Source organism: Solanum lycopersicum, chromosome 1 (genome assembly GCF_036512215.1).
Source record: "Solanum lycopersicum chromosome 1, SLM_r2.1".
NCBI lineage: Eukaryota > Viridiplantae > Streptophyta > Magnoliopsida > Solanales > Solanaceae > Solanum > Solanum lycopersicum.
Window position 1 is genome coordinate 78,845,560 of NC_090800.1, and position 11,089 is coordinate 78,856,648.

The 11,089-nt window shown below is 33.8% G+C and overlaps 2 protein-coding genes and 1 pseudogene across 2 annotated transcripts; 1 reads left to right on the top strand and 2 right to left on the bottom strand.

Annotated features, from left to right (window-relative positions):
* Nucleotides 1–772: 772 nt before the first annotated feature.
* LOC101243749 (germin-like protein subfamily 1 member 17) lies at nt 773–5,988 on the bottom strand (annotated as a pseudogene).
* A 682-nt stretch (nt 5,989–6,670) lies between these two features.
* Nucleotides 6,671–7,778, bottom strand: LOC101265862 (germin-like protein subfamily 1 member 17). The gene is made up of 2 exons (XM_004229641.5): nt 7,532–7,778; nt 6,671–7,420 (listed from the first exon to the last, which is right to left on the bottom strand). The coding sequence occupies exons 1-2, from the start codon at nt 7,656–7,658 to the stop codon at nt 6,870–6,872; spliced, it is 678 nt and encodes a 225-aa protein (XP_004229689.1). The 5' UTR covers nt 7,659–7,778; the 3' UTR covers nt 6,671–6,869.
* Nucleotides 7,779–9,010: 1,232 nt separating this feature from the next.
* Nucleotides 9,011–10,793, top strand: LOC101266160 (geranylgeranyl diphosphate reductase, chloroplastic-like). The gene has a single exon (XM_004229642.5). The coding sequence runs from the start codon at nt 9,298–9,300 to the stop codon at nt 10,651–10,653; it is 1,356 nt and encodes a 451-aa protein (XP_004229690.1). The 5' UTR covers nt 9,011–9,297; the 3' UTR covers nt 10,654–10,793.
* Nucleotides 10,794–11,089: the final 296 nt, after the last annotated feature.

Below are 11,089 nucleotides of genomic sequence, written 5' to 3' on the forward strand. Positions count from 1 at the left end.
CACGCGACAGTCATATCAAAATGTCAATAATTCGTGTAGAAAAAGTAAAGAAACTTAAGAATTAATTATGGTGAATAAAAGTCAATTCAAATTAATAAAAAATACTAATAAATAAATAAGAATGAGTGGAAGGGGAAGCAAGTTAAAAACCGTCACACATTAGTAAAAATGACAACAAAAAAAAAAAGAAGAAGAAAAAGTTAAATAAAAATGACAAGAAAAGGGGAAAAAAAAGAAAGAAAAAGCTTCATCTTCCTAAAATTAATGCTGCATGCATAGAGGGATTGAAACCGCGCTACCCGTGTGGCAAATGGCCTGCATTGTCAATTGGGCAACTCAGCATATTGTTTAGTGGGTGGCAAAATAATTATATATTAAACTTTTTTATACAAATATACATATATATACAAAGTTTTTTCCGGGTGCCGTGGCACCCCACGGATACCCATAGATCCACCCTTATATATATATATATATAAAATACTCGGTGTGAAAATAGGAGACTTTTTTTTTACTACATGATGTATGAAAATATCGCATATATGAAAGTTAAAACAACTGGCATCTCTTTTAATTTGTAACCTAGGGCACAATCATTTCTCGAACAATATTGTACAAAATGTGATGCATCATTGAGAAAGCTACTTTCATGGTTGTTTTAGTTCTTTAATAGATTGCAACTTTATTTATAAGTTTAGTAAAGTATTATTCCAAATGCTTTCATAAGAAGCAACAGAATGATATTTTTAATGACATATAATATGGTCTAAGACTAACAGAATTTCTTTCGAAGTAGTGCAATATCTGTCTTATTCAGCTGGAAGCCTTTGGCAAGAATGTCGTCCGAAATAGGTGGATTTGAAGCAAAAATTGAATTAGGAATAACAACAAATCCAGGATTTTGACTGTTGAAAGTGCCAAACACAACAGCTTTTTTGTGTCCGACATTATTCAGGAAGTGAATAAGACCTATTGTGAACACAAACACATCGCCAGGATTCAAGATTTTGGAGAAGAGACGACTTTTAAAAAAATTTGTAGAATCAAGGACAAGAAATTCTACGTGAGTACCCTCCAGGACAATTATCATCTCAGTGGCTCGAGGGTGCGTGTAAAATGGTGCAAGACGTTGAGGTTCCAAGTCAAGACGACCAATAGAAATACCAAGAGCGTTAAGTCCAGGCATGTTGTTTACATTCACGGTCTTTAAAGAAAAACCTAACCCAAGCACTTACATTAAGACCTGAAAAATAGAAATCATTTGGTGTTGCAAGCTTTGGGTCTTTGCAAATCTTTCCGTTCACGAAAACTGCATAAGTGAAATAAAGTAACATATTCAGATTACAGAAACTATGCCTCATTCCGAAACAAATAAGTATTATTGAAGGAGGATATACCTGAAGCCTGAGAGTCGTTAACAGCAACTCATATGTCCTGTAGAGGGTTGTTATCATAAGCATAAACAGTGGATTTACACCTACTTATTTTCGATCCTAACAAGTGGTATCAGAGCTTGATTCAATGATGAAGTCAGGTTTAATGGTTCGATAATCGATTATTGAACCAGGCTAGAAAGAGGTGTTCATCTTGACGGGGGGAGAGGGATTCTAGCCGCAACCTTTTTGAAAGTAATGAAGATTTTGTTGGAGAAATTGTTTCAGAGAGGTTCTCTGTGTTGAGACATAAATTTTGCAAAGGAGATCATGGAGAAGAGAAGCAAGTTGTTGAAGATTAAGTCAAGAAGGTGGACGTCAGAAATTCAGGCTAAGTGGGAGATTTGTTAGGTTTTATTTGTCCTAAATTTCTTACAATAAATAGGTTTTCCTTTTAGAAAAAAGTTTTGGATTGACTAATTCTTTTCTTGTAGGAAAAGGTTTAGGACTCTATAAATAGAGGAATGTTCTTTCTAACTTAATCAGCATTCACAATGTAGTCTTAAGGGCTTTGAGAGTTTTGGTTAGGGGGAGAATTTGTGGTCACAAGCTTGATACGTTATCACTTGTGTGAACCTCCCATGTATTCCGAGTGAATTGGTAGAGATTGTTTCCCTCTGTATTTTGTACTCTCATATTTATAGTGGATTGCTCATCTCCTTTGTGGACGTAGGTCGATTGACCGAACCATGTTAAATCTTTGTGTCTTTTGATATATTTCTCGTTATCTTCTTACTCGTGGTCTTTCGAGGTTTGCTTTGTTAGCTTCCACAGTTACATCTGCTTATTTTCGATCCTAATAAGAATGTACCAATTGTGGATCGAATGTATATATAAAACGTATAGAGCCTAAGTTTAGTAACATAATTTCACTTTTCAACAAATAACAGCAAGTATGAGAAAGAAAGAAAATTTGAGAAAATGTCAGCTTTCTATGAATGTATTATAAGTTCGCTCCAAATACAACAAAACAATATTTATTAGACGCTGATGAGCAGCAAATGTTCTGCAAACAACTTTCAGAAAACACAGAATCACATTTTTAACAACATATAAATATATATATATATATATATATATATTAAGAGAATATCTTTCCAAATAGTATAATCTCTGTCTTATTAAGCTGGAGCCCTTTTGCAAGAAAATCGTTCAGAATAGGAAGATCTGAAGCAATGTTTGAATTAGTTATCATGAAATTCCAGGATTTTGAATGTTGAAAGTAGCGAGAAAATAGATTTTTTTGAGTCCTACATTATACTGGAAGTGAATAAGATCCATTATGAGAACACAAATACATCGCCAGGATTCAAGGTTTTGGAGAAGTGACGACTTCTACAGAAGTTTGCAGGATCAGGCCGGGACAAGAAATCCTGCAAGGACAGTATCCTCCAGGATAGTTATCAGCTCAGCAACTCAAAGGTGTGGTTCCTAGTCACATTAAATTTGTTTATCTAGCTACTGAAAGAACATTGAAAAAACAAATTCAGAAAATGGACATACCAAGTTCTAAACAACTAAACAGTATTAGCCTTGTTACCAAATGGGATCCAACCGCGAAAATTCTCGGTGCTTGTTGATGTCCGTATGGATCTAAAAGACACATTTTTATATGAAGTGTTACATTTGTCAATAGTGTTAAGGTCTATGATTGGGAATTTAATTTCCTCTATAATTTTTACTTGTTTTAATTGTGGATTACAATGTTTTTGAATCTATTATTTGAAGTTAAGGTAGGCAATAAAAATGTTTGATTAGTCTATCTTTCTTTTCTTTTCTTTTCTTTTTCAATTTTAAGTTGTTAACTCTTACAAGAAGAGAAACAATATGTCACTTTCATCTGGAAAAAAGAACTGAACGTTATGGCATCTATATATAAAATACAGGCTGATTAGTTCTTTAACTTAATTTCACTTTTCAACAAATAACAGCAAGACCGAGAGGAAAATTAAATTAGGGGAAAATTTTAGCTTCCATATCATACTGGATATTAATAAGACCTTTTGGGAACACAAAAACATCACCAGGATTCATGATTTTGGAGAAGAGACAACTCTTAAAGAAGTTTACAGCATAGGGGACAAGAAATCCTGTATAGAGAAAACCCTCTAGGACAGTTATCAACTCAGTAGCTCGAGGGTGCGTGTGAAATTGAGCAAGACGTTGAGGTTCCAAGTTAGTACGACCAAGAAACATACCAAGAGTGTTAAGTCCAGGAATGTTGCTTACATCCACACGAGTTGAAGCAAAACCAAGCCCAGGCACTACATTTCCACAAACATTAAGGCCTGAAAAATAGAAATCATTCGCTGTTGCTAGCTTTGACTCTTTGCAAATCTTCCCATTCACGAAAACTGCACAGGTGAAATAAAATGAAACTGAGCATATATATTTCTCAGATACTAAGAGCAGACATAAATTATACAACGTATATCCAAAAACTTGTTATTATTCCAAAGCAGTAATGGCTAAAGTTATTATAAACCACCACATGCTCATTATTATATACCAAAGTTTAGTTTTCTTTGGATTTGTTATGATTTTTTTTCCAAACAACCCGAAAGGTGTGACTATTTATACCAAGAAACAAACAAAAGGTATTGAAAATTCAGCGATTCATGTGTCTTAGGTAGGTCTAGAATGGAGTTGTACATGAGACAATTATATACTATTGAAACTATAGTTAGTCAGATCTCCAAGTTAGTTAGATATTTTATCGTATTGTTGCCAGCGGTATAACGGCAATAATCAAGTTAGTTAGGATACATTTTTTTCTCGTCTCTATGTATAATAAATAGATGGCATTCTTAACCACTTTTTTCCAGAATATGGAAATCTGAGGCAGTTTCCTCTCTTTCCTTTCTGTGTTAACTATCAACGGAGTCAAGTATCACCATTAATTGTGATCGCGAAGCTTAAGTAGCTGGATTTACCATATATGGTGTCACAAAATTATGCAAAGTTGAAAAACACATATAATTGTCCGCTGAAGTCAAATTAAAATGCATATTTTTATTTATGTATAATGCCCTTTTGAAAAGCGTAAAAGTAAAACATAATGAAATACACTAGGTATGACTTTGACCATTCTCGATATCATAAATCATGGCTCAGTACTCGGCACTATCTTAGAATATTTCATTATAACTTAATAGTACTAGCATTGCCAAACTTGAAATCCCCAAATACTCCAAAGTCAATATTTGGCTCAAATCACAAAGTTAAGTTTATTTCAAGTTTGAGTCTATGATATCTCTTAATTAAAAATAAGAGTTCAAAAATGAAGGAAAAAGGAAATGAACAAGATAATTGGATAGGAATTAATATTAATAAAAATAATAGATGGACAAGATAGTTGATTTAAAATAGGCTAATAGAAAGATAACAAAAAATTAATATTTTTTTTAATATTATTTTTAAGCAGGTCTAAAATATGAATCGTATTGGATTTTTATTATTTATTTGACAAGAATTTAAATTTGAACCAATCATATTAGGAAACATAATAAATAAAGATTTAATGATTTTACTTTACGAGAACTATTAAAAATAAAAGCAAATGTAAGCGAAAAAAATTACATTAAGGGTGTATAAGGCGGATATAAACTAATTGTTGAACAATTTTGACATCCTAAAGAAAGATAACTCAATGGTTAAGGTTGTTCAATTTGTACCAATTCAAATATTTTCTCCGTTCGGTATTATTTGTTATGATTTCTATTTTTAGAGTCAAACTATAAAAACATTGACTAACATTTTAAGATGTATTTTTTCATCATATTAATATGCAAAAAATTGTAACTTATAGTACTTTTCATATAGTTTTAAAATATCTAATTTTTTTAAAAAATATCGAATTGATATGATCCAATTTACCTTTAAAAATTAATCAAATTGACTTTTAATAAGCGGAACATGACAAATAATTCCGGAGAGAGAAAGTAGATGAGAGGCATTTAGGCCCATCTCCATTTTTTAAAATTTATTCCTTTTTAATAATTTTTTTGGTTAAGTTGAAAAATAAGGGCAAATCTGTGCCACTTATTAACAGCAGGGCCACAATGACTTAAGCTTTAACAGAGGGCAAAATCAAACCTTTTTGCAAACCACCAGGACAATTGGACCTTTTCACTAGTATATATATAATAGGGCATAATACATAAATATGTTATTTATGTATTATTTTATATTTATGTTTTTTCATTTTGAATGTGTGTAAGTAGACACTTAAATTTGTATAAAGTTGAGCAAATATATACACACATTCTACATGACATTTTGTGTCTTACATGTATTATGCCACATAGAACTCGAGTCACTACTTGCTCAACTTTATACAATTTCAAGTGTCTTGGTTGGCTTTTCGCCGTGCTCCTTTTTTTCAGTTATAGGGCGGAGAGAGGGAGGCGGCGGAAACTCACTCGGTCTTTGCGTCTACCGGTGCCAACTCTGTGTATCCCTGATTCTTGTCTCTAATTTCTTTTCCTTGATTCGAGGCCTGTCCCTTCTCCAGCTTCTTGTGGTCTTTCCCAGCCTTATCTTCTGTCCACGTCATAAATTGGAGGACGTAAATGTGAAATGAGCTCAAGTCAAAGATCACAATTATGTGTTTTGCCCTAAATAATGGGGCCTTAAAACAAAATGAAAATTTTTAAAAATGATTTGTTCTCCCCTCTCCGAGTTTGATCTTTGATTGATATGACATTCCCCCTCATCCCTTCGCAGATTATTAGTCACAGGACACCTATATCAATTTGAATGAAATCTAATTCAAGTCAGTGTTGCGAGCGGACAAAGAAGCACTTCTTGTAATAAAAACAAGAAATCCTTGAATCAATAAATGCTTGTTTTGGGCCATGCCATTGAGACTATCACCTTCTTGCGTAAGGAATGATTATTAGACCTAATGTTGACCGATGATCAGTTCTAAACGTGTTTTTTCTCTATAAATTGAATGGTGGCAGGGTGAATGCACACATAAAAGTTACTGTATGAATTGCTTGCTGAAACAAATGTCTTATACCACAGGTATTCTTTTCAGATGCAGGAAATGATTGTTTCAAGTTTCAATATGTACATCTAATTAACGTACCCTGACTCAAACATATAAAGAGAGGTACCAATTTGGATCCGGCTGAATTTGTAACATAAGACATGTGCATCACTTGATTAATCAAGTTGTTGATTTATTTCAGAAATTATACATAGCTATGAAGTATGTTAATTCCACTCTCATATTATACAAGGTGTTTATTCATTAATTAGTATATATTGCAAAGAAACAGCATAGTTACATACATTGTCACTTGATTTTATTTTGAGTAAAGTATTATTCCAACGTTTTCATAAGACGTTGGTGCTCAGCTAAAGTGCTGCAAACAACTTTCAGAAAAAAGAAACACACAGAATCACATTGTTAGACACATATAATATAGCCTAAGAGAATTTCCTTCGAAGTTCTGCAATCTGTGTCTTACTAAGATGGAAGCCTTGGGTAAGAACGTCATCCGCTATGGGTGGATTTGAAGCAAAGATTGAATTAGGAACAAAGATAAATCCAGGATTTTGACTGTTGAAAGCAGCAAGATAAGTAGCTTTTTTGTGTCCGACATTATACTGGAAGTGAATAAGACCTATTGGGAATACAAACACATCGCCAGGATACAAGATTTTGGAAAAGAGACGACTCTTAAAGAAGTTTGCAGCATCAGGGACAAGGAATCCCACATACAGAATACCGTCCAGGACAGTTATCAGCTCAGTAGCTCGAGGGTGCGTGTGAAGTGGTGCAAGACGTTGAGGTTCCAAGTCAATACGACCAATAGAAATACCAAGAGTGTTAAGTCCAGGTATGTTGTCGACAGTAAAAAACTTAGCAGCACCACCAGACCCCGGTGCTGCAGTGCCACTAACATTAAGACCTGAAGCAAAGAAATCATTTGCTGTTGTAAACTTTGGGTCTTTGCAAATCTTTCCATTCACGAAAACTGCACATGCGAAATAAAATTAAGTTAAGCATATTATTCAGATTATACAACATATATACAAAAACTATGCCTCATTCCGAAACAAATGTGTGTTATAGAAGGATGATTTACCTGCAGCCTGAGAGTCGTTAACAGCAACACATATGTCCTGTAGAGGGTTGTTATCATAAGCATAAGCAGGGGAATAAGAAATGAAAACAGTGATGACTAAAATTGTTATGAACCACAACATGCTCATTGTTATAACAAAGTTCTGTTTTCTTTGGATTTGTTATGATTTTTTTTTTTAAACAAACAAGAAAGGTGTGACTATTATACTAAGAAAAAAACAAAGGTGCTGAAAATTCAGCGTCGAGTAAATTTGGTAAGGTATGTGGTGTCACAAAATTATGTAGAGATTCACAGATCTTTCAGTTAGGAAGAGGGGTAATTTTAGGTTAGAAAATAATAGGTTGGGTGTTGAGGGACCAATAGATAGAAGAAACTAGTTCATTTGGCAAGAAGATAAATGACATAAAAAAGCATTTCACCTTTAGAAAGCCACAATGTAATGTATAAATGTGTGATTTATACTTAATAAGACGTGTCTTTAAAATTTTGATTATCGTTTAAGGGGATATTTGTGTCTTATGCCTATAAAAATAATTAATTCAATAGGAGATGATTTAATCAAGCAATTGTGTACTCGTGTACCTACATTTATCCTTTGAGTGTAACCAAAATTTAAAATTAAAGAATGAAAATAATTTTTTCTCCTATTCCCACTCCAATCTTGATAATACTACAAATCAAAAGAATAAGAACGCATAAGTTCATTTTAAGTATGAGTCACTGATATCTTAATTAAAGATAAGATATTACAAAAAGAATAAAAGAGAGAATGAACATGATAATTAAATAACTGATAGAAATTTTATATAAACAAAAAAAATAGATGAACAATCGAACTTGACGAGTATGAATTTTAATCGAATTTCTAGTTATGAGTTTAGTTATAAATAAATTGAAGGTTGATTTAAAATAGACCAATAGGAAGATAACATGAAATTAATAAATTTTTGAATACTATTTTTCAAGTATAATCACGTCAAAATATGAACCATATGAGATTTTATTATTTATTTGATAAGAGTTTAAATTTGAACCAATCGGATAAGGCAACATAATAAATAAATATTCAATGATTTTACTTTACTAGTACTATTAAAATTAAGGGCAAATATGAACCAAAAGATTAATATCGAAGCTATTTTTTGAATCAAAGTATTGACATCAGAGGTATTTGGAAGTTGAAAGGTGGATGAAATTTAAGTCCCTTCTTCATTTTTTTAATAACTAGTTTTCGAACACGCACGTGTACTTCAGGCTAAGTAATAGTTTATTAAAATAATATAAGAATTAATTTTTGATAAGTTATATAAACTTTTGAAAGGAATAGGTTACCTTGGCTGAATTAAACTTCAGAGTCCTTTCATATTCGAATTTAAAAGAAATAATTAGTTAAAATGTATATATAATATCAAATGTAACATGACAAGCTATTAAGATTAACACGCTTCATGCGATGCCACATTAAATTAGACAAAAAACTTCAAACAATGAATGAATCCTCTAAAATATAAGTTCATCTACAATATATCATGTCATATATAATAAAAATTATCTATAATAATTCATGCAATTACTGAAAAATCATATCACTCAGTAAGGTTAAACCCCAAACATTAAATATGATTAAAATAAACGAAAGTTCAGTTCTTTATACTAATCTTAGCATCTTTACCGTTTAATTTGTTTATAAAGTCTCATTATAATTGACCTATCACCATTACCAAATCTGAAACCTTTAATCCCTAAAAAGCCCCTTTTTATCAGCAATGGCCGCCCAAACTTACTTTCATCTTCACTCTCTTCGATGTCTTCCAGTTCCACTCAAGATCCAAAACCCACAAAATCAAACCCATCGTTTCAAACGAAATCCAGTCGTCTGCAAGCTTCGAGTAGCTGTAATCGGCGGCGGTCCAGCTGGATCTTCAGCTGCAGAAGCTTTAGCCACCGGCGGAATCGAAACTTTCCTCTTTGAACGAAGCCCAGCTACAGCCAAGCCATGCGGCGGTGCCATTCCACTATGCATGCTCGACGAATTCTCAATACCATTAAATCTCATCGATCGCCGTGTCAGTCAGATGCGAATCGTTTCTCCATCAAATCTCGTCGTCGATTTCGGTAAAACCCTAAAACCCCATGAATTCATCGCAATGCTCCGGCGAGAAGTGCTCGATTCATTCCTCCGGCAGCGGGCTGAATCTAGCGGCGCCAATCTTCTCAAAGCACTGGTCACCAACCTCGTGGTCCCCACATCCTCACTCGAGCCGTACGTCATTCACTACACCATGGATAACTGCCAGCATCAGCTCGCCGTCGATGCCATCATCGGCGCCGACGGAGCCAATAGCCGTGTAGCTAAATCGATCAAAGCTGGAAATTACACTACTGCCATTGCTTTCCAAGAGAGGATCAAATTACCCGAGGACAAAATGGGGTATTACGAAAATTTAGCTGAGATGTACGTAGGGAATGACGTGTCGCCCGATTTTTACGCGTGGGTCTTTCCTAAATGTGACCACGTGGCAGTGGGGACGGGCACGGTCTGCTCAAAGTCCAATATCAAATCATTTCAACATGCTATCAGAGCACGGGCCAAATCAAAAATCGAAGGAGGGAAAGTAATCAAAGTAGAGGCTCATCCCATACCAGAGCATCCGCGTCCCGTTAGGGTCCGTGGACGGGTCGCTCTAGTAGGGGACGCAGCCGGATACGTAACAAAATGTTCGGGTGAAGGAATATACTTTGCGGCAAAAAGCGGAAGAATATGTGGGGAAGCAATAGTTAAGGCTTCAGAGGGTGGAGATAGCATGATCAATGAAGACGACCTGAAGAGGGAATATTTAAGGAAGTGGGATGACAAGTATTTCACTACATTCAAGTTCTTGGATGTGCTACAAAAAGTGTTTTATGGTAATAACGCAGCAAGAGAAGCATTGGTGGAGTTGTGTGGAGATGAATATGTACAAAGGATGACATTTGATAGCTATTTGTATAAGAAATTAGCTAGTGGGAATAGGTGGGAAGATGCTAAAATGGCGATGAACACAATTTCAAGTTTGGTTAGGTGTAACATTATGGGGAGAGAAGTGGAAGCATCTGCACAAAAAATTCTCTCAAGAGTATAGGTTAGTGGTCAAATATTTCAATTTGGTTTATGTTTATTATGTCACTAGTGAATTTGGTGCGCTTCCTGCGGTTTTTTTGAAAGAATTGTTAAAGAATTATCTTTTTCTCAATTAATTAATACATTCGTGTCCGAACATAATATTATCACTATCTCAAATTTTATATATTAATTATGAAGATCGTTTTGAGATGACGATTGAAACGAAATTTAACAAATTTAGTATCTATAATCTATTAAATGACGGATAGTACATTCTTAATCAATATGTCAAGATGTATTTTCTTAATAATTTTTTGCTTCGTTTATATTGCACTAAACAAGTATTTAACAATAGATTTTAGTGTCACTTTGTACATTTTATTGAAATATCAATAATTTTGAAGTATCTTTTTTCTTATCCACTACTCTCGAAGATTGGCTTTGTGTTCAAGTCA